This window comes from Morchella importuna (genome assembly GCF_003444635.1).
Source record: "Morchella importuna strain M04M26 chromosome Unknown Morimp01GS031, whole genome shotgun sequence".
NCBI classification, from domain to species: Eukaryota; Fungi; Ascomycota; class Pezizomycetes; order Pezizales; family Morchellaceae; genus Morchella; species Morchella importuna.
Genome location: NW_025763428.1, coordinates 587,111 through 609,358, shown reverse-complemented (window position 1 = coordinate 609,358; position 22,248 = coordinate 587,111). Strand labels below are relative to the sequence as shown.

The 22,248-nt window shown below is 50.6% G+C and overlaps 4 protein-coding genes across 4 annotated transcripts; 2 read left to right on the top strand and 2 right to left on the bottom strand.

Annotated features, from left to right (window-relative positions):
• Positions 1–8,723: 8,723 nt before the first annotated feature.
• On the top strand, positions 8,724–9,997 carry LAJ45_08796 (uncharacterized protein; the record flags this gene model as incomplete). The annotated part of the gene is made up of 2 exons (XM_046118345.1): positions 8,724–9,557; positions 9,704–9,997. 2 exons carry the CDS (start codon positions 8,724–8,726, stop codon positions 9,995–9,997), a joined length of 1,128 nt encoding a protein of 375 aa, XP_045968622.1.
• A 1,303-nt stretch (positions 9,998–11,300) lies between these two features.
• On the top strand, positions 11,301–13,545 carry LAJ45_08795 (uncharacterized protein; the record flags this gene model as incomplete). Its single annotated transcript, XM_046118344.1, has 4 exons — positions 11,301–11,622; positions 11,689–11,695; positions 11,755–11,910; positions 11,973–13,545. The coding sequence occupies 4 exons, from the start codon at positions 11,301–11,303 to the stop codon at positions 13,543–13,545; spliced, it is 2,058 nt and encodes a 685-aa protein (XP_045968621.1).
• A 2,511-nt stretch (positions 13,546–16,056) lies between these two features.
• LAJ45_08794 (uncharacterized protein) lies at positions 16,057–18,310 on the bottom strand (the record flags this gene model as incomplete). The annotated part of the gene is made up of 5 exons (XM_046118343.1): positions 16,057–16,543; positions 16,612–17,090; positions 17,142–17,752; positions 17,845–17,900; positions 17,973–18,310. 5 exons carry the CDS (start codon positions 18,308–18,310, stop codon positions 16,057–16,059), a joined length of 1,971 nt encoding a protein of 656 aa, XP_045968620.1.
• A 497-nt stretch (positions 18,311–18,807) lies between these two features.
• Positions 18,808–20,408, bottom strand: LAJ45_08793 (uncharacterized protein; the record flags this gene model as incomplete). The annotated part of the gene is made up of 7 exons (XM_046118342.1): positions 18,808–18,917; positions 18,975–19,007; positions 19,073–19,226; positions 19,290–19,592; positions 19,653–19,715; positions 19,794–20,025; positions 20,095–20,408. 7 exons carry the CDS (start codon positions 20,406–20,408, stop codon positions 18,808–18,810), a joined length of 1,209 nt encoding a protein of 402 aa, XP_045968619.1.
• Between the last annotated feature and the right edge of the window lie 1,840 nt (positions 20,409–22,248).

The window sequence follows — 22,248 nt, the reverse complement described above, 5'->3', positions numbered from 1 at the left end:
TTTAAGAAAACCCACAAGAGATGAGGAGTGGGATTCGCCCGATGTGGTCGCCAAGACACACAAGGAGTTACCCTACCCAACAGCCCCAACCACCACCTACGCCCCTGCCATCACCTCCACGACCCCCGGTACCTACAGATTTGACGATGGCGATGGACTCAGGGCGTCCTGTTCGACCCATAGCCACGGAATCGGGAATTGTAGGGCGACGGTTCTTGGCCAACCTCCAAATCCAGTCCGAGATTGCCCTACCAGACTGCAACAATACACAATATGGAATGTCGGTCATGGATTGTCACTCACATATTGGGTTTCAAGTATTGCGAATATCATGATCCGAGATTGAAATCCGAATTACTGTTAGAAAACACACACGGGCAGTAAGCTGGAGATCAGAATCCGAGTCGGTGCAATAAAACGCACCGGAGTCAAGGAGTGGGATTCGCCCAATGCGGTAACCCGGAGGTCAGAATCCGAAATTCATGTATTCCATCGAAGCGGAGGATGGGGAAACTCAGCATCTTTAAATTTCGAGCGCCGTCATGATCGTGAGGTTGAGACGGTGCATTCGGTACCATGCAGGCATCGATCGTGGTACCCGACTGGTGAGTGACGGCGCCGGAAGTGCTGCAGGACAGGCCGCCAAGACTCACAGGGAGTTACCCTACCCAACAGCCCCCAACCACCACCTACGCCCCTGCCATCACGACCACCACTCCCGGTACCTACATATTTGACGATGGCGATGGACTCGGGGCGGCCTATTTAATCGGTAAGCACGGAATTGGGAATTGTGGGGCGACGGTTCCCAGGCAACCTCAAAATCCTGTCCGACATTCTCCTACTAGAGAACTCTTCCCGATCAAGATCACTCTCTCTCAACGATCTTTCGGACTTGCTCACCCGGCCCCTAGTTCATTGCTCAACCCTAGTGCATAAGGGAACCACAGCTCAAACTCGAGCAACTTAGCAATGTCAAGGGCTCATCAGCAACAGTCGGAGGAAGATTACAACATGGAGAGCTCAATCGCCTTGAGAGATCGAGGTATATTGGAAACACAGGCGAAGAGGCGCCACAGGAAAGAGAGAGATGTGCCGATAGGCTCCCTCTTCGCATCGACGAGGCAGGAAGAATATTATGGGCCGGCGAGGAGGCGGCAGGTGGACCCCCGGGAGTACTCCCCATACGTCACCCCCATCAGAGAGAGATCCTCTACTCAGAGGCCCTCGGTGCCTCGGGTAATGGACGACGACGAGGATACCAATATGGACGTAGAGGAACGACGGGTGGAGAACCCTTTCGGCAACCTTATTGAGCAAGAAGTCCAGCGACAAGGGGCCCCCGTGGTACAACAGCTCAGCCGCGGAATCGAGAAACTCAGCATGTACGTACGGGATATTCCCATCCTCAGGGAACTCACCCGACAGCAGCAGGAGTATACGAACAGGATCGTCGAGGACCTCCACGCCAAGTTCGCTGGGGACAGAGCCGAGCGCGACAATCAGCTCAACCAGGTCATGGCTCAGCTACGAGCGGAATCCACCGCTGCTACCAGCAACCTCGGCCAAGTCCTTGGACCGATCGTCGAAGCAACTAGGGCGCATCAGGAAAGGCAGGAGCGACAGGATCAGCACATAAACGCGCTGACCAACTTCGTCCAGCAACTCCCAAAAGATGGCCCAGTGCAGATACCCGCGGAAGTTGCGGCTGCCCTCGAGAAGATAGAACGGGACAGACAAGCTGCGATGGAAGACCAGTTCGCAGGTACGAAGAAAAACCTGGAGGAGATAATCGAGCAGATGCGGGTAGCAGCCAATAGAACGGCAGCAGCCCCCGAAGGCTGAGGAGGCGGAGGCATAATACCCCCACCACCTCCACCGAACCCCCCTAGCAATTCCGGAGAGAGAGCGGAAAGATCAGGGAGCCAACACCCCATACCTCCTCGCTCTAAGGCAAGAGGAAGCCAACGGAGTGAACAGGGAAACAGGGGAGGGAATGGCAATGGCGGGAACCGCGCGAAACCTCGGGACCCATCCCCCTCCGATTCATCTAGCTCTTCCGATTCAGAGGACGACCGTCGAGCACGCGAACGCAGGCAAAGAAGACGGGAGGAACGAATGCGCCGTAATAGGCAGCAAGAGGTAGACCTCATGCACCCCCCTCGTGCCACCCTGGGAGATACACCAAAACAGGCAAAAATCCCCTTCTCCGGAAAAGCCGACGAAGATGTGCGACACTGGATCGACCAAATGGAAGTCTTAATTGAACTTCAGAGGAAAGTCCGGTGGGAGGACCAGACCAAGATCCTGTGGGCATCCCTGGAACTTACCGGGGGTGCGGCAAAATTCTGGCGAAACTTCTTGGAACGACTATCAGTGGACCCCAGCATCGGGACATGGGAGAATTTCAAAAACGAATTACGGATTCAATACGGCAACCGGACGAGTCAGGAACAAGCCAAGCAGAAGATGGATAGACTCCGTCAAACTGGCATGATTGATGACTACATCAATGAAATGCAGAATCTGAAATGGGACGCGAAGGTCGGACCTATCGTTATGAAATCCATGATCCTAACAGGAATAAACTCCTCGCTGGAACAACGCCTCTCGAACGCGATCGAGGAACCAGAAGATTTCGCGGAATGGCTAGCCTGGGTTAGGAAGGTCGGACGTAAGGATCACGAGGTGAAGGCCCGGAAAGAAATCTTACGTGGCAAAGATGTCGTGAAACCTCGTGAGGAGAAGTCGGAACGGCGAAAATAGTGCAACCCCGCACCTCGAAAAAATTTCTCCACGCCAGCACACCACCGCATAGGCCTCGGATGACTTAGGTGTCACCAAGTACGAAAAAGAGAAGTGGCAAAAGGAAGGAAAGTGTTTCCGTTGTGGTAGAGATAACCACTTCGCGAAAGATTGCGTGGCGACGAGTAAGGTCAGGTTAACTGACCTGAAGAGGAAACGGTATCCTTCCGGAGGAAAGGACCACGGAAGGGAGGGTGAAAAGAAGCGGAAATTGGGCCCCCAGAATGAGGCATTTAGGGCAAGGATTACAACTTTGGAGGATCAAAATTGATTGGGTATTTCTATTTTTTCGGTGTTTTATACTGCGTTACGGTTCCTTTCTTTTGGTTATTTGAAACAAGGTTTTTATGTATTACGGTTATTCTTATCGGTTGGCTACGGGATTTTCTATATTTGTTTGCTATACGCGCGGAAATTCAATTCTCTTTACACACACTCTGAGGATGGGGTTACACCCCGAAACGCCTGGTGCGTAAGTGTTGTACCATGATTTTCATCAACAAACACTCGAACTCTCTATATAAACCCCTCACCCCGCGCTCAACAAGAGAAACCACATCCAAGAAACCAATAAGCAACCTTCTACCAAACCAACATATAAACATGTCTTCCAACACACAAGAAACTCGTCTCGAGATCGAGATCTCTTGGGACCACCCCGCAACTAGCACCAAACACGTTGCAGCAGTCAATGCACTCTTACACAGTGGCACAGAGGACTGGATCATGTCCTGGGACTGTATCCACCGTGCGAAAATACCCACTCAACCTCGACCAAAGCCTCTCATCATCAGACAGACCGATGGTACCCCTATGCCCAACTCCGGCACCCACATCACTCAACCTCTTACCTTCCGCATCGGCAACCACCTAGATAGGGCTATTACCTGTGAGGTGGGCTCGTTTGCAGAAGAAGACCTCGTCATACCACATCGATGGCTCAAGGAGCATCAACCAACCATCCATTGGGGACGCAACAGTGTCAGTTTCCATAGCAACAACTGTATAGTCAATGGATGCTTCGTATCAGTCGAAGATATATACGATCAAGACCCAGAAGAGCTGGTCATCAGGCTGTTGAGGGCGTCACCCAAGAGGCAGATGACGATCGAGCAACACCCCTTTTGGGCAAGAGCATCGGTAAACGAGGCTCTCGTTAGTGCTATACCGGTGGAGTTTCAGGAATATGCCGACGTATTCTCCAAGGAAGGAGCCGCTCGACTACCTGATCACTCTGAATGGGATCATACCATTCCTCTTATGGAAGGAAAGCAGCCGCCGTGGGGACCAATCTATTCGCTCTCCCCACCTGAGGATAAGGCACTCCGGGAGTATTTGGACGAGAACTTGCCCTCCGGCAAAGTAGTTCCCTCCACTAGCCCAGCAGCGGCACCCGTCCTGTTCGTTCCGAAAGCTAATGGTAAACTTCGGTTATGTGTCGATTTTCGCGGCTTGAATGGAATCACAATCAAGAACCGTTATCCACTGCCGCTCATGAACGAGCTGGCCGACGCAATGAAAGGAGCACTCTACTTCACGAAAATAGACCTGAAAAATGGCTATAATCTGATTAGGATTGCTAAGGGCGAAGAATGGAAAACCGCTTTCCGAACGAAATACGGCCTCTTCGAATATAGGGTAATGCCTTTTGGCTTGACCAACGCTCCTGCGTCGTTTCAGGTCATGGTCAATACCATATTCAAGGATCTTCTAGATCAAGGCGTAGTAGTCTACTTGGATGACATCTTAATGTATTCGAAGACTAGAGAAGAGCATACGACTCTTGTACGGGAAGTTTTGGAGCGACTGCGACGACACCATCTATACGGAAACCTCGAGAAAACGGAATGGTATCAACAGGAGGTAGAATTCCTGGGATTTATACTATCAGGAAAAGGGAACCGAGTATCACCAAAGAAAGTCCAGGCGATCGAAGGTTGGTTAGCCCCAAACAAGGTCAAGGAACTTCAATGCTTCCTCGGCTTCGCCAATTTCCTAAGACGGTTCATCCACCGATACTCCGAGGTTTGCAGACCTATGACCGACTTCCTGAAGAAAGGTTCCGTATGGAAATGGGGCAGGGAATAGCAAGATGCGTTCGACGAGCTCAAAAGGAGATTTACGTCTGCTCCAATACTCCGACACTATGACGAACACCGCGAAGCAATCGTGGAGACTGATGCGAGTGATTGGGCCGAGGCCGCAGTACTCTCTCAGGTGTTCGAGGACGGTATCCTACATCCGGTAGCTTACCACTCTCGCAAGTTCAACGAGGCAGAGGTCAACTACGAGATCTATGACAAGGAGATGCTCGCAATAGTCTCTGCTCTCTTGACTTGGAGACACTGGCTGGAAGGGACGGACATCCCTATCCAGATACATTCGGATCACCAAAACCTGCAGTATTTCACAACGACCAAGAAGTTGTCGAGAAGACAAGCCAGATGGGCCGAGAAGATAGCACCTTTTCGCTTCAAAATCCATTACCGACCAGGCGAAAATTACGGCAAGCCAGATGCACTTACAAGGCGTCCGGAGTTCGCGATGGAAGGGGGAGTAATGCGTGAGCAGCCCGTAAAACAGCTACTCAATGCAGAACAGTTTGTCAGAAAATCACGGACCAGCGTAGAAACTGGGCCTGAAGTGATTGGCAACCCCGAAGAGGAATGGAATCAGTTGGATCAGTGGTACGACATACCGAGCGTAGAGCTGCCTCAGCCACTACAGGGTTGGTATGAACAGGAAAGACGATGGGTTCGGAGGATGGTTCCGGATGAACACCTCCCTGACTCAAACCTTGAGATCTTCGGACCACCGGAGGCTGCTATCGTAAAGGTAGAGCCTGCCGCTGAATGGAATCCCGATTCGAATGACCCCACCCACGATGGTCGATGGGTAGTACCAGGCTACGCGGTCAAGCAGGTCATTGAGGAACATCATGATCGACCCGTAGCGGGGCATCTGAGGAGGGATAAAACCCTTGAGTTGATTGATAGGAACTACTGGTGGCCAGGAATGTCCACGGATGTAGACAACTTCGTTAAGACTTGCGATGTATGTCAGAGGGCCAAGCAACGTCGGAGACGCTTGTCACTCCCTTAACCCCTAGAGTTAGCCACCACACCTTGGACTGATATCTCGATGGATTTCGTAGTAGAATTACCTAAGGAGAAATCAGGATTCCGTAACGTATTGGTAGTCGTGGACCGTTTTACGAAGATCGCTCACTTCATTCCAATGACGGGAATCAACGCGGAACAAACCGCTAACGCATTCGTCAAAGACATCTGGCGTTTCCACGGACTTCCCAGGAGCATCGTCTCATACAGAGGAACGCAGTTCGTGTCAGCATTCTGGGCGGCAATTACGGACAGACTGGGGATTCGTAGAAGACTCTCCACCTCATTCCACCCCCAAACCGACGGACAAACAGAGCGGACCAACCAACACATGGAAGGTTATATTCGGGCATATACGGCAGGAACAGGCAAGAAATGGAAGGACCTGTTACCTATCTGTGAATACGCCTATAACAATGCGAAGCATACGTCGACGGGGCAATCGCCGTTCTACTGCAATTATGGCTTCCACCCTCGAACGGATTGGCCTATGGATGCAGAGATCGAACGATTAGACGCCAACGGGAACAACTACTTGGATGAGATCATTACGGCTCATGAGTTAGCAAGAGATACGCTACAGAAGACCTTCGACAGGATGGCGTCAAAGCCAGGACCGGCAGTACAGCGGTTCACTATCGGTCAGAAAGTCTTGCTGGATACTCGAAACCTAGCAGGATACTCCAAGTGGTCAGACAAGTTTACAGGACCATTCGTAGTTTCAGCAGTGGTCGGCAATCGGGCGTACCACATGGAACTTCCGGTAGAATGGAAGGTTCATGACGTCTTTCACGAGATGCTGCTGCGACCCTATCGTGAGGACCCGGATCCCACCAGGAAACAAAATACACGAAAGCGACTGGCAACACCCGAGCCACAGGAGGCATTGGCAGACGAGAATTTCCAGCCAACCTCGAACATACGACCCCATACGCGAAGTCGAGGCCCAGCGATCGATAATGACCGGGCTCACAAGCGACAAAGGAACAGGCGGGACTAAGCTCGATACCTTTCCCTACTCTATGACTTTTCCCACAGGGTTTTTATCATAGAAGGGTTTTAACGGTCGAGGGCGACGTCTAGGAAGGGGGAGTAGTGTTACAGGAACTATGGAACACTGTTCTAGAGGCGTAGGACAGTAAGGAATACGAGTGACGGGTTGTGATGCCAGGACGGTCGGGTAACGGAAGGACAAGCATAGAAAGGTATCGGGTAGTGTGGGGGCACGCGGTGTCACCACGCTAGGCCCATACTATTATGACGGCACGCTTACTGTTGGGTGTCTCACCCGAAATAGAATAGGAAGCGGGGCTTACGGCTGTAGGCTGTTCTACTTAGAGAAGTAGGTCTAGGATAATAGTATGGTACAGCCCGATGACTGGCAATTGCAAGGTTCATGGTTACGTGTCGGAATTAGAATGGAGGACGGGACTATGCGGGGGCGCTTTTCTATCTGGGTTATCTTCGGGAACGTTATCTTATTCTATTATCGTTGTATCAGTTAGTATTAGAAGGCGGGCCTTGGCATAGGTCCCAACATGTATAAATAGGGCTTGATTCTCCGAAGACTTGAGGGTATCATCAACCATCAAGTCAAGGGAATCCGGTTTACAATATCATCAGTTTAAACGCTACAGAGTTATCGCTTAGCACTAGCCATTTCCCTAAACAGAAACATATATGATCATGATTTCTATCTCCCTAGTTCAATAATGCACTACTGCGTCCATATGCTTTCAAAAAGATGTCTCTCTGCCAACGGGGTACAGTATGAGGACACCATGCCTGATGGTAAAAAAACTCATTTTGTTATTTATACCTTTCTTAAAGCCTATCTAGGAAGACATATTCAGAAAGGAAATCAAAATCCCATGCTATCATTGTTGTTAAAGCCACGGGAAGTGTCTTCTATTAGGGGACGGAGTGCAGCATACTTGGTTGCAGAATTTACTGATGAAAATTTACCGGACATAACCGATAATGAACTAAGTCAAGAGGAAGATTCAGATTGGGAGTAATAATTTTTTATTTGTATTTAACTAAAGATATTTAATATGTCTACAATTAAATCCCCGGCAGAGTTTTTTTTTTTTTTTTTTTTTTTGTGGGCGGGTTGTTAGGTTTTCATTGTTGTCTCGTTGCCACCGAAATCCTTAATTGCACTTTGGTAGTTACCAGCCGCCGTATGCATGGACCACTACCCCTCCGACTTATCCTGGCCCAAGGTCTTCACGCAGTTCCGCCTCGCCTGCGCCACACTGTTCCTCCAGACAGTTCCTAAATCTGACTGAAGATCCGTGGCCAGTGCGAACAATTGTCGGTTCGCTATCCGAATCAGCCTCTGCGATGACCTGAGACTTCCAGGCTCACTACCCCACCGTCTCTTCACCGTACCCCGTGCTGTACTGTCCATCCACCTCGTGTGCACTTCCCCCCGCCTCCTCTTTTCTTGACGCTTGCAGCACTACGACTAGGCATTTATTAGTTGAGAGTAGCATTATATAGTCTAGAGTATACGTATATACGGTGTAACCCCCACCCCATGCGCGATAGCTGGTTTGCCGCGCTGTGAACGTCACCGTCTGTAGAACCATATATTGGTTTGCCTACAAGTATTCTGGTGTCTTTAAGTAATATAGGTAGATGGAGCTCTCCCCAACATTGTCACGCATCACTTTCCAGATGGGCCCTAATATGTATTATTATTATTTCTCACTTCTTTGTGGGAATAGATCTAGACGAAGCAATAATTACGAAAAAGGATTCCACCTCCTTCCCCCCCCAACAGCCCTCGAACCAATGCGTATCTCCCAATGGCTATCATCATCATCATCCACCACGATATATACGGCCTTCCCCCCATCGACACCAACCCTGCCGCTCACCAGGCCCACCTCGACCTCGACTGCCTCCCCTCTAAATGCCTTCCACGAGCAGTTCGCCCGCCCCGGCGACATCATCTCTGTCCTCCTCCTGCTCGGTAGTGTGGTAATGCTCGGCAGAGACGTGATCCACCAGGCCCTCGCACAGCTGTCGGGGGGGTTCATCACCCCCGTCGCCTTCTCCTTCGGGTGGATCACGTACGCAATCTCCGCGCTACTCGCGGCCATTGGAGCCAACAAGCTCATGCCGCTCCCCGACGCGACCGGCTTCGTGGTCAACTCGCGCAGTCGCTACGGCCGCGAGAACAGGTCGTGGATCCTGGGCCGCATCATCCGCGACTACGTGTTCTGGTGCGACCCCCGCATCGCCGTGGAGGAGGATAGGTTCCTCAAGGCGGAGGCAGAGCGGCGGTCGAAGCTGCCGGCGGGGGAGGAGCAGAAGTGGAACAAATATCCACCGCGGATCGGCCTCTCGATATCCGTCTACGAGGCGAGCAGGACCAAGACGGCCGGCGTGCCCGACAAGGACTGGGTCTACTACACGGGCATCCTGTGCGCCTTGGTACAGCTCGGGATCGCGGCGGTGCCGTGGGGCCTGTGGGGCGACTGGTCGATCGTGCTGATGACCGGGTGCGGCACCGTGCTGGCCTTCGCGTCAGGGGCGCTGCCGCACTGGAAGGCGGAGAAGTGGTCGTGCCGGAAAAAGTCGGGCAAGACCGTGTCACTGACGGCCGGCAACGGGACGAAGCACGTATGCGTCGTGCTCGGGAACGGGTCGGGCTGGATCTGGAGGATCTGGCGGGTGGCAGGGGCGTCGACAGGCCCGAGACGCGGGCCCTGACTGCGCTACTAGCGGTGCTGTGGATAGTACTGCTAATCGCAGTCTCGGGCCTGAAGCAGAATCCGTGGTTCCTGCTGTTGATCGGCGTCCTTGGCATGGCGCAGAACGTGATTGTCTGCGCCGCACCGCGCACACCCGGGGCCTTTGGAGTCCACCTGGAGTTCAAAGAGGCCATTGCCCGCGACAAGGTCATGAAGGCGCTGATGGACCTGGAGAACAAGTACCCGTACGTGGGCAGATCGCTCGTCGATACGTACTTTCCCGGGAGCAACCTGCGGCCCGACGAGGAAAAGTTCTGGAAGGAGGCAAAGGTGAGGGCGGAGGAAGCCCTGAAGAGGAGGGAGGATTGAAATGGATTGATATCTTCTTTCCTAATTTATGGCTATTTAGCGATATATGGGCGGGGGCTTGGTTATTATCTAGCAATATATACAAGTGCAAGAGGTGTGTGTGTGCGTGTATCACTGTGGTTGGCAGTTTACGGGCTGTGTCCTGGTTTTAGACATATTCTTCCCTTTTTCTACTCTGATCGTATTTATGTTGTTGGTGCTTTCCCGATGGGGGGTTCAATCGCAGGCTATACATCTGGGGCTTGGGGGGGAGGTGCTCGAACTCGTGGGATGGCTTTCGGAGTTATGATGACTGTAAATTATTTTCTTCGGCTGGGAGTATTTGAAAAATTGAAATTGAAAGTGAGCAGGCCGGACACATCGATATCGATCATCGCCCGCCCCCGAAAGCAGGCCCCAACTGGGCTCATCCTGGGGACGCCAACAACAATTGCTCCGGGCTACGACAGACGACGGGACCAATTTGTGCCAAAGGTTGACTCGAGATTTGCCAAATAGGTTTGACATCAAGGGCCGGCTGCAGGTGACATTGAGTTGCATTGGCAATTCAATCTTGAGCCTCGTTCAATTCTTGGCAACCCCACATTGAGCCTCATAAATAAATCTCGGAAAACGCACCTACATATCTTTTTTGGGCACCGGGCGCCCTAAGGTGCTGCAACAGTGTAACACCTTGTCAATGATTGAAGACAATCGAGGATTATCCCTTGGTTCGTTTTGACCATAAACGCTATTGGGGGTGTTTAACTTGTTCCAGCGAATTTTATCTCTAGCACACCTAACCCACACTCCGCGAACCTCTTTAAACTCGAAGTCACAGTTTGTGACCTCTTTTTCAACAGATCTTTCCGCTCCTAGAGGGTATCCACTCCTGGTAGAAGTTAGGATTTTGAATATGAACTCGGCTATTTATGTGAATCGCGGGCACGAACGAAGGGATGCCACCCCGGCGAGCCAACCCAATTCTTGGCACAATTGGATAGTTGATTTTGCTGAGCTGCTGCTGCTGCTCATCCCGTATACTTTGCGTTATGGGTGTCGATGTATCAAATGATTGTAGGCCTTCTATGGGGGGGGGGCGGAAACAACCCCCGCAACCTCCCCCCCCTTTTTCAGCCGTGGTGCTCAGTAGAAACTTTGATGGTCGTGCTTACTAACCCCCCTGTCGCTGTTGACCAACCAAACTGCGGGTACCTATCCAGTAGGTACATGTAGTTATATGATCTCCCCCGCCCCCCCCCCCCCACCCCCCTCTCCCAAACCTCGATTCCAGTGTCAACTGTTTCGCGGACCACCACCCCTCATGGAACACTTATTCTACCATGATAAAGCCGACAGAAAGGATTTTGGTTCGGTCGAGCCGACAACGGAATGGTTACGCTTTCACCACCATGAGTCTGTACCTCTTACCAATTTCCATGACTATCCTTCAGCGAGGGGCTGGGACATGGATCGCGTATGGCGCGGCGATTTGGGTGCCGCCCATCCTTCGTTGAACGGGCTGAGTAGTAGCGAAATCTCCAGCTCGGTGGCAGCTCTCCTTCAAAGCTGGCTATACCTTGGACTCCTGGAAGCTGCTTTACAGAAGCGTGTACCCGTGAAAAGTTTTACAATAGAAAACACAGGTTCGATTTTCTTTTTTTTCTCTTTTTTGTTTAATTCATTAATTAAACACAGGTTCGATACCTAAGTTGTTCAGTATGCGCCTAGGGACCTATTTTAACGCATGGGACACCCAGGCTCGGATAATGCTCAAGGACCCTTCCAAACAAAAGCAGTGGAATCGGAGTGTTGTCGATGCCCTGGTCGAAGCCCACAGCTGGGTCGCCCGCCTCAGCCGCTTCCAAAGACAGACTGAGGACTGTCGTGTCACTGGGGGGCTCCAGGCGAGATATCCCGAGTTCGGCGACCAGGTATGCGGAACCCTGCCTGCTATCATCCGCCTGGCAGAAGCAATTGACTGCGGGAGACGTAGAATCTTCCGTTCCTGTCATGCCGACGTTTCTCCCGCGCTCACATGGAAGTGCCCTGATGGAGCCGCTGGAGCACGAAGACATCGTCTGCAGTCTCGCCATTGGTGCCCATTCACAATTAGCATGCTCGAAGCCACCACCTGCCAGTCTGTGATGGATTGGATCGATTCCACGCAGAAGGAGTATCCTTCGCCACACCACGCTTCCTGTACCGAGAGTGCTTGCTCCCGCAACAACCTAAATACCAGTGCATACAAGACCGAGCATGTCAACCCGCAGTGTGTGTGCGCGTTTATTGCCCCGTCCTTGGACGATATGATTCCGATATTTCAGCAGGATGGCACCCCAGTCATCCGTGTGGTACACAACGGCGTTGAAACCCGTTTGGAGGTATCTGCAAGTTCGCCTCGCAATCCATATGTCGCATTCTCGCATGTTTGGGTCGATGGGTTGGGGAGTGTTAGCGAGAAGGGGATACCGACATGTCAGGCACTGCGCCTCTCCGCTTTGGCCGAGGAGGCGTTGGGGCCTGGAGCGGCACTGTGGATCGATTCCTTGTGCATTCCGGAAACGTACGTGTGGCGTAAGCGCGCCACAACTGCCCTCAACCGAACGTATCGTGAGGCAACTGCTGTGGTGGTCGTTGATCAGACAATCAGGAAAAGTCAGAGGGGAATTGACGCGGAGGATTTCTTGTTGGCAATTTATACATCCGCGTGGTGTCAGAGGCTGTGGACTTATCTGGAGAGCATTCTAGCGCAGAGTATCTTCTTCGAAGTTTCTGAAGGCTTAATGCGATTCCCAATTTCTTCCAGTAAGTTTCCCAAGACAGTACGGGTGATCTGGGAAGCATTGGCGAAGGAGATATTCCGCCTTCGAAACCCCGACGGCCTAAAGCTGAACCTTGGGCATATAGCACGGGCCTTGGCTTGGAGGAGCACCACCAAGTGCGACGCTGAGACAATTGCACTGGGCACGGTTCTAGGTATAGATGTCAGGCGGCTTCTCAAGGTCAACGCTGAGGTCAGGAAGATGATGTTCTTCAAACTGGTGAAACGCCTTCCATACAATATCATCTTCCTTAGTGGCCCCAAACTGTCCTTGCGCCCTTTCCGGTGGGCACCATTTACCTTGATGTCACAAGTAGGGATACGCTTAGATGCAGACGATGGATCCCAAACTTCTCTGTGTACCGCAAACGGCTTGGTTGGGAATTACTTGGTTCTCAGGCTATCAAGGTCGATGACGAAGTGTCCTGTAACTAGGAAATGGTACGCATTTGATTCGAGTAGTGACGCAACATACATCCTCACCGCTCCGTCTTACGGCTGGTCATCAGAGCCGGACAGCTGCCCATTTGATCACATAGCAATCGATTCGGAATTCAAAGAGGTTCCGTCTTTCAATAGGGTGACAAGTGCTGTTGCGCTCATGGGGAAGAGGAAGTGTTCTATTCCAGATGTTACTGTCTGCAATTATGTTGGTCCAATGTTTCTTGAGTGCGTGAGGGGTAACATCAGGTCCATTGGGGCTGTGCTTTGCAACACACAAGCATTAGACCTATGTATCCAGTAGTGCGAGAGAGATTCCTGTGAATTCCTGTCCGACAACGGGATAGGTGGCTGCAAGGTTTATAGGATACGAACACCCTAGTAGAGAGATATCGCCATCCCTGGCGCGTGCGGGTAGAACTAACTTAGCCGCGATACACTAGAGGCATAGATAGTCTACAGGTAATAGAGCCCCGGGGGATGGAGAGAGGGGTGGAGTATAGAACGTATATTCAGGATAGTGGTATGCATCAAGCGTCCAACTTTGAGCCCTGTCTATACGGGTTAACGTATACATATAGTTCTATATATCGTGATCACTCACTTAAATCTTAGAGGACCCCAAATGAATGAAAACGGCTAATTCTGTAAATGGCCGATTTTGTACTTTAAATGCCATTGCTGAAGAAATGTGTTCTTGTATAGTGGTTAACCTGTTGGCGTTTTTGCTACGGAGCTTCATGGTCGGTTAGGTTACGAGTAAAGTGAGATATTAACACGATGGGGAGGTGAAGTAGGCGGTGATGATGTTAGTTATGGTGCCAGTAAGTATTATATATAGCGCTGTACGCGAGCGAGATGTCGAGTAATGCTATGTCGTGTACGTTGAGGGGATTGGCGCATCCGCAATAGGATTACTCCCTTTAACGGACATGTCGACATGTCCATCAAAGGTACTCCCTCGATAGACAGCTTCCCCCAACGGACTATAACCCACAATCAACCTTGACTATATTCGCTGCTGTATATGACACAACCCATGCTCATTCACTGCCTAGATAGCTATCTCGGGCAACTTATTATTGTTTTAATCGTAATATCTCCTGTGTTATCTAGCACGGCTGCTGTCCCAGCTCGCGTGCGAAAGGGTAGTCATCAAATATCACTCGCATTAGAGCTCCACAACCAGTACTTTTTTTTTCTTTCTTCTACTAATTCGTTGATTGTATGCAGACCGTAGTCTATGGCAATATCGCACTATCCCGGAACTACCTCCCCTCCGCCGCCATCTTCATAGTAACAGTACAGTAAAAAGAAATGAAAGCTAGTAACAGTTTGTGCTTTGTCATGCTTCTCTCTATGGGCTGTCCCTCTGTCCTTCCCAACCCCTGCCCCTTTCCCTTGTCTCTTCTTCCTCGTCCTCGTCCCTTTGTCCTCTCTCGTGACGCCACTTTGTAAACTGTTTCCAGATGCTGATCGCCGTTTTGATGCCGGCCGCCATCCAGAGTAGGTTGGTGACCGTGTTGTGCAGTAATGCTGAAGTCCGTCAGGATGTGCTCCATGCTCTGTTCGATTTCGCCGCACTCGCACTCGCGCTCCGGGCTGTCTTTAAGCTTGAACCGATGCAGGTACTTGTTGATGTTTATGTGACCTGTGCGGAGTCTGCTTATTGTTCCACGACCAGTACTACTTCCACCATTTCCACAACCTCGACCATCTCACCACTTCTATAGGAATGACCAATCTGTTATTACTAGTAGTACCATGATTCTCATGTTGAGGTATACCTGGCCGGATAAATATATCCAGAGAGTATAAGTATGGAAAAGGATTGCAATCATATACCAACACTAACCCCAAATGCAGGCAACAAAGGCGACTTGGAGGATATATATCCCCATTACCTCTTGTTGTGGATAATCTACCACTCCGCGATTGTACACCAGTGTTACCTCTAGACTGTTTCAGCTACTCGAAATTCGAAGATTCCGAGATTGTTTATCATGATCATCCGGTCAAGCAGGGGATTAAAACCACGATAAAAATCTGGAAACAGTTCACCAAATGGCGCCACGAGAGAGGACACAGAAACGAAGACGAGGAGGAGGAGGCCAGAGAAATAGGAAGAGGCTGGGGTGGACTGAGGGACAGGCTGTAGGCATGGACTCGAAGGGACCGAATTGTTATTAGTTTTCCTTTCTTTCTTTACTTTTCGTTCTACATTTGAAGGCGGATGGGAGGCAGTGTGATATTGCCATAGACTACGGTCTATATAAAATTAATGGATTAAAAAAAGCAAGGCAAATCATACGGTCAAGCATTCGTCAAGTTGCCCATTCATTGGCCGAATCATTGGCCGAATCATTGGCCGAATCATTCATCGCCTTGACTGTGGATAGGGCGCGCAATCCACTAAATTAACGCCTTGCTCAATGGGTCTGAAAAATCACATGCCCCGCGATAGTTTTGGCTCTGTCAACGCCCCTCCTATTCTTATCTCAGCTTTGCCGAACGGGTGGAAGCAATATTCTCAAATTCTCATGTGTTTTTACCGGACGACCGTTTTCGAAGGACTTGCAGTCTGGCTGGTCATTTACTTCATGCATGACCCTCCCTCCTCGTTCAAAATTGTATCTTTTCTCCCTGCCTAAAACGCAATTCAATTTCTATCTCCGCGCGGACCCAACCCCTATGCGCGGAGTGGGAGCCTGTCTTACAGAGCGAATAAACAAGGAAAATAGTTTATAACTTTAAACGAACGGACACCCTCCCAAACACTAGAAAGATTATCACCTAAGTACATGCATACACCGACTTAACGGCGGCGGCGCCTAGAATCCTGGCCACGCCTAAAATCCCCAACCAAAAGCTTTTCCATATCCGTTGGGGAGCCAGCTTCCAGGACCTCCGCAAATGTGCAGGAGTGTAGTTCCACATTACTTGGGTCAGCCCCCCTCTCCAGCAACAAGCTCACTATCTCCTCACAACGTTCTCTCACCGCCACCTGGATAGCCCACTCCGCGTCCCTACGTGATTTTTCTTTGACGTTTGGGTTGGCACCGTGATCGAGAAGCATTCGTACAATAGGTTCCTTCCGGCGGTCTACAGCCCCGAACAACGCGCTCGCCCAGTCATCACCTTCTGTGTTGACATCAACACCTTTCTCAAGGAGAAATTCCACAACCTCCGTACGACCGCGCGCGGCAGCTAGTGATAATGGAGCCTGGTGTTCGTTTCTACCGCAATTGATGTCGGCCCCACTTTCGAGCAGAAGCTTCATAACGGATAGGGAGCCCTGCCAGCTGCAGCCTGCAGCGCAGTTCCTTCCGAGCCACTGACAGCATGCCATTCTTTATCATGCGTAATTAACCACTGTATTGCTGCTCGACGTGCCGCAACTGCTGCCGCGTGATACGCCTTTCCGTGAAACTTTCCTCCTTGCGCATTGACATCCGCCCCCCATTCTAGCAGTAGCTTCACCACCACTATTTGGTTTTCAACGACGATGGGATGGTATCCACGGGCTGCGGCCTCTAATGCATATCCATAGTCACCTCTACAGGCATCTATTGCTGCCCCTCTCTCCAGAAGTAACGCCACGGTTGTCTCATGTCCTGCTATTGCCGCCGCATGCAAAGCGTAACCGTACCCGCCGCCCTCCTCGTTGATATCTGCACCCCATTGTAGAAGAAGCCTGACTATATCATCAAAACCTCCGAACGCTGCTCCCTGTAGAGCGCATCCGAAAATGCCTCCCTTCGCGTTGACGTTTGCTCCTTTCTCGAGGAGCATCCGGACGGCATCTTTATGTCTGCGGCTTGCCGCAGCTCTCAAGGGTTCTCCATAGTCCTAACCAAGACCGTTAGCGTTGGCCCCCCTTTCGAGAAGTAGCTTCACCACCATCTGATGACCTCTGCGGGCGGCTTCCTGTAAAGCATTTCCGTAGTTCCCTTTCATATTCTCGCTATCGCCTCCGGTATCGAGGACAAGTGCGGCAGTAGCTTCATGGCCTCCGACCGATGCTGCAACGAGTGCACTTGTTGCTGATGCTTGGCGCTCGTTTCCATCCTCGTTTTGCAGGAAGGGAATAAAGTGTTTTACATCGGACTGGAGTCCCATTTGTGATGCGACAAACAGCGGCTTCTTCCACCCTCCCACCCTTGGTTGATGCGAGTCCTCCCCAATCCCTTCAAGGTGCTCGTAGTTTGTAAGCCATGTCTGAAAGTTCTGGCGCTCAGGCCAGTCAAAGATCGTCATGCAGGCCGTCCTTTCGGAAGGGTCCGCAAGTGGGGCGTGTTTGAGCCACATCTGTGTAGTATATCGAACGAAAGGGATCCCGAGAAGCCGGTGCCGAGTGTCCGTATCTATTGGAGCAGGAAGGTTGAAGTCGGCGAAGGCTAGATATTGGATACACACACGGGCAAGATTGGCATGAGCGTCGCGTTCCACTATCAGCGGAAGCGTTTCGGACGTGGTTCCAGCCACGGTAATTTGTTTCTCCAGCAGGTAATCTTTGACAGACTGGTGAATCAACTGGACGTAAAGCTTCTCGCTCGCCTCCTGTGTGAAGAACTTCAACTTGATTCCTCCTTTGATCTCTAACAGGCCCCCAGAGTATTCTCGTATTCGTTCCTCCATCCGGCCTTCTGGGAGCGCGATCTGTTCCAATGGTGCCAAATTAGCGGATGGCGTCCCAGAACCAAGATAGCACAACGGAACTCTTCAACTGACAGTGGTCTATCGGCAAACAGAACCCATTCCAGCATTCTTCTCGTCTCTGCCTGAGCAGTGGTATCCAGATCTTCCAGGATATGGTCATAGAACTCAGTCAAGTCCGCCGGGAGTGAGTCGATGGCGCTTTCCAACTCCTTGTCTGTTCCAACGAGTAGCTTTCCTTTCTTCAGCTCTTTCACCACCAGTGTTACCCAGAGGAACACTCCCTGGGAGCGCGCTGCTGCTTTGGCCACAATCATGCCCACAAATTCACGGCTGCGGTGTCGGGTGAATGTTTCGAACTCGCTCGCGAGGAATTTATTTATATCGTTTCCGTTAAATTCCTCGAGATACATGGTGGGATAGGTATCTAGAAACATCTCAAGCTCCGCGTGACGACGCCCCGTCACTAAAATCCGGGGGGTGAGACTTGTGGTTGGCAAGATGTTGAGTGAGAAATCTGAGCAGTTTTTGTTTGGACTCCTCTCCACATTCATCAAAGGCGTCTATAATCAAGCTCACCGATTCGAGTCTAGCATCATCCAACATGGAAAAAAGGGCCTTCTTAATAGCGGCGACCGGGAGTGGTGCATGCTTACTCGAGCCATCCATCTTTCTTGGAGGGACATGACGGGACAAGGATGGCTCCTGTTCCACTAGCTGAAAAAGGAGAGAATGAAAAAATGTGGATTCATTTCTTAGCCGTTCAGGACCTCGACCGTTGAAGAAAAAACCGACCAAAGCTGCTGTTCCCCGTAGGTAGTTGAAGGTCCCCGCTTCTTTTTGGTCATTTTGTTCTTCGATCAGCCGGTCGAGCAAGTTCTTTGCCAGGGACGACTTTCCCGATCCTGGTTTACCGCTGACCCGGACTCTGGTCCAGCCACTCCAATGTGGAAGGATGAGCCTTTTCGATACTCTCTCGCCTGTTATCTGACCCAACCACATAGAGCGACTTCAGGCATTCTACGAAAATTTGTTACCGTCTGTTCAAGGGGGAATCGTGTAGACGGGTCTGGTTACCATGCTGTTCCGCACTCAGACTCTTCAATTGCTCTACACTCTCGATTCAGCTTACTGACGATGATCATATATCAGCGGGGGGATACTTGGTTGCTCACCTTTCTCGATCTTATCAACCATCCTGGTTAGCTGCCCAAGGACAAGACGGTAGTTCATATGAGTCTCCGACCTAAACTTGTTCATCCCGACGTTGTCAGTGACTAGGGCCACCCGCTTCACCCCCAAGTTCGTGCTCGCATGCGTATTCACTCCCTACGAGACATGCATCAGTCACGCCCCGCAAAAAGCACTAGCATATTCAAGGGCCAGGCCTACCAGTAGCACAGGAACGCCCATTGCCTTCGTTTTCTGGGTCTCAAAGAAATCCACCAAGTCACGTTGCCCGTAATTGGTGAAGAAGCTCCTGTTGAGCTCCCGGAGCGACTCTGCGCCCGGCTGTAACGCTTCCAGAAGCTCCGTACTCGATCCTAACCAGTAGGTGCAGTACGAGAGCACCTCACCCCAATAGGTGAGCTGCGACCCATCGTGCGGAACGCCCAGGAAAATGGCTCCATGCATCGACTTTTCGATGGAGTCGAACGTGGCATCTGTAAACTTCTCGCTCGCCACAACGAGTGCCTACAATCGATCAGCTATGTTTTTTGCGTAGCATGTCCTGTCAGTAGCTATGTATCTTACCTGCTTGATTATGATACCGCCAAAGTTGTGACCTATAAATATAATCGGACGCTGCTGAGCCTCCTAATCCCCGTTAAGGTGAGCTTAAAATCTTACTACTGCCATGTCGCCTCGAATTTTTCGTCTTCTAGATCTCCGTACCTTTGAGTGTGACCTCTCGGTATTCAACGCCTCTAATAATTCCTCCCCGCAAATCTTGATGGACTTCACGGGCGCATCGCGGAACCACGCCGAATTGTGGTTATACGTCATGATTCTGGCGCGCGGAATAGATTTCGGAAGGAGGTCTTTGAGCCACATGCACTTTTTCGCCTGGTCCTCCCACGTCCACGCCCAGTCAGGATTCGAGCCCAGCCCGTGAACCGCAACGATGCTGGAATATTATTAGGCGCTGTGACGACATACTAGTAGGTGGTTAGGCGGGAGTCTAAATTAGACTTACTCAACCGTTATATTCCCCTTCTCGTCTCCGTTGTGCAGAACGGTTATTCCAGGGTTGATTGGAGACTTGGGGGTGAGGCACCACGCAAGCACGAGCTGCAGCGGCGAGAGGGCGAGTGTGACAAAGTTGAAGAATACGATGACCCCAAGCCCCACTACCCAAGTACCTAGTGAGGAAATCTTGTGAAGCTGTGTACCGAGGAGACCGGTGATGAGCATGATCACGGCATGAAATCTGGGCTGGGAACCCTTCGTCAGGCAGAGGATGCAGACGGCGACGGCCAAAAGAGAGGAATTCCAGAATGTGAAAAACATCTTGTATGTAACGCAGTGAATGTCGGTCTCTCGTGTGCAAACACGCGGTGGGGGAAGTCGTTCCAGTCGTAGCAGTCGGGATGGTTGATATGGGGGGGACTGTTTTTTTTCCCCCTCAGAAGGACAACAAATGCCGACTGGTCATATATTGCCGGCTACAGCAAGGCTGGCGCGGCTGAGAACGCCAGATATACCCGACGATTGGTTTAGATTGGCATCAACCGGGTTTACGTGGATACAGTCGTTCACCTACTGACGGCGGATCCTGTCTGATGGTTCTGTTTGCAGTAATTTGCCCTTGGCGTCCAAAACTGAACTCTTTTATTGGCCTCAAGTCCCTGACCGCCATCAGACAGGATCCGCCTTCACCCCGTGAGTGACTGTAGTATATAGATACATTGCCAGTATCCTACCTGATCCGGTAACAGATCAGTCAACGCAGGCCGAATCGAAATCCGAAGAGCCGCAATTCTCGAGAATGACATATCTATGTATCTATTGTTAAAATCTTTAGCCTATAGCTACCCCGGCGAATAATTATACACAATTCTCCGCCTGATGTTCTGGGGATGCATACATGTATGGGTCTATGAAGGTGTCTATGAAGTATCTCTTGACAGCTCAGCAAGACCCCGGAACAGAATCACAGGTTATCACTCGTTGGGTAAGGTTGAGTCTTTAATTTGCCAAAAGGACGTTGGCCGATTCGATGTACGTGTGAGCTCTTCGAGATTAGTGATCACTCAAGCTAGGAGTACGCAACAGTCAAAAACAGATACTCGTATCTTCCTGACATTTGTAAAAGGAACCACTATTGCATACATGTACGCGCCAAGTCCACAAGTTATATAATTATCATGGTATAATGCAATAGCGGTTCAATTTACAAACGTCGGGAATATAGACATATATAGCTCACGAAGAATTCCATTTAGTTGTTTCCTGTAGACTTCTGTGATCCTCTCGTGAGATACAAGTACAAGCTTTGATGTGCAACACTAGTGCCGTAGATCGATCGATCCCGCGGCCCGCTCCCGTCGATCGTCTCAAACCCTTGGTGTTGTTGTTGTGAATAGAGAGTATTTACCAAGTGTCAAAACCGACAATTCACACTTCGCCACATTAAAAAGTGGTTGCCGAAACCGCCAATTTTCCAGGGTGGGGATGTAGGATACGCCTGGGGATTTTTACTATACTGAGTGCACTATATATCCTGCCTGCGTATTTCACTGTAAGCGTGAAGAATTATTTATCTACCCAGTTTTCCCTATCATACCTTCCTGGTGTGGTTAATTAGGTTACTGAGGGGAACTGTCAATTCTGTCTTCTGAAACTGTCATTTTTAAAGTGTCAATTTTCGGATTTGACACTTAATAAATACTCTCTAATCCGCGGATGGCGACAGGGCAAGGGTCGTGACAGGGCGCGAGCCATACCAATTGTGGCAGCTAGCGTCTCAATGCGCGAACATGTGAACATCTGAATCCCTCGATTCGCGTCAGTACTTCTTTCTGCGATGGTTCCTGTTCTTTTCTGAACTCAGGGTACTCAACATAACCTTTCAATGCAAGCCTTAGGATTGTGAAGGAGGTAGGAACATCGCCGGGTGATAATCTATGATGACCCCCCCCCCCCCCCGCACCAACAAATTTGTAATGAGAATACTACCTTTCCTTGAACGGTTCTCCCAGTACACTGAGATCAAAATAAGAGGCCCCCATAATGACCCATTCAGTAGCTGTAGCTCCATGTAATCACCTTGGTAGACTTCGCGGGTGCGGAGGTTGCCCACTACCACGAACATGGTTAGTCTGTCCTGTCAACGCTTCTACTTGTTGAT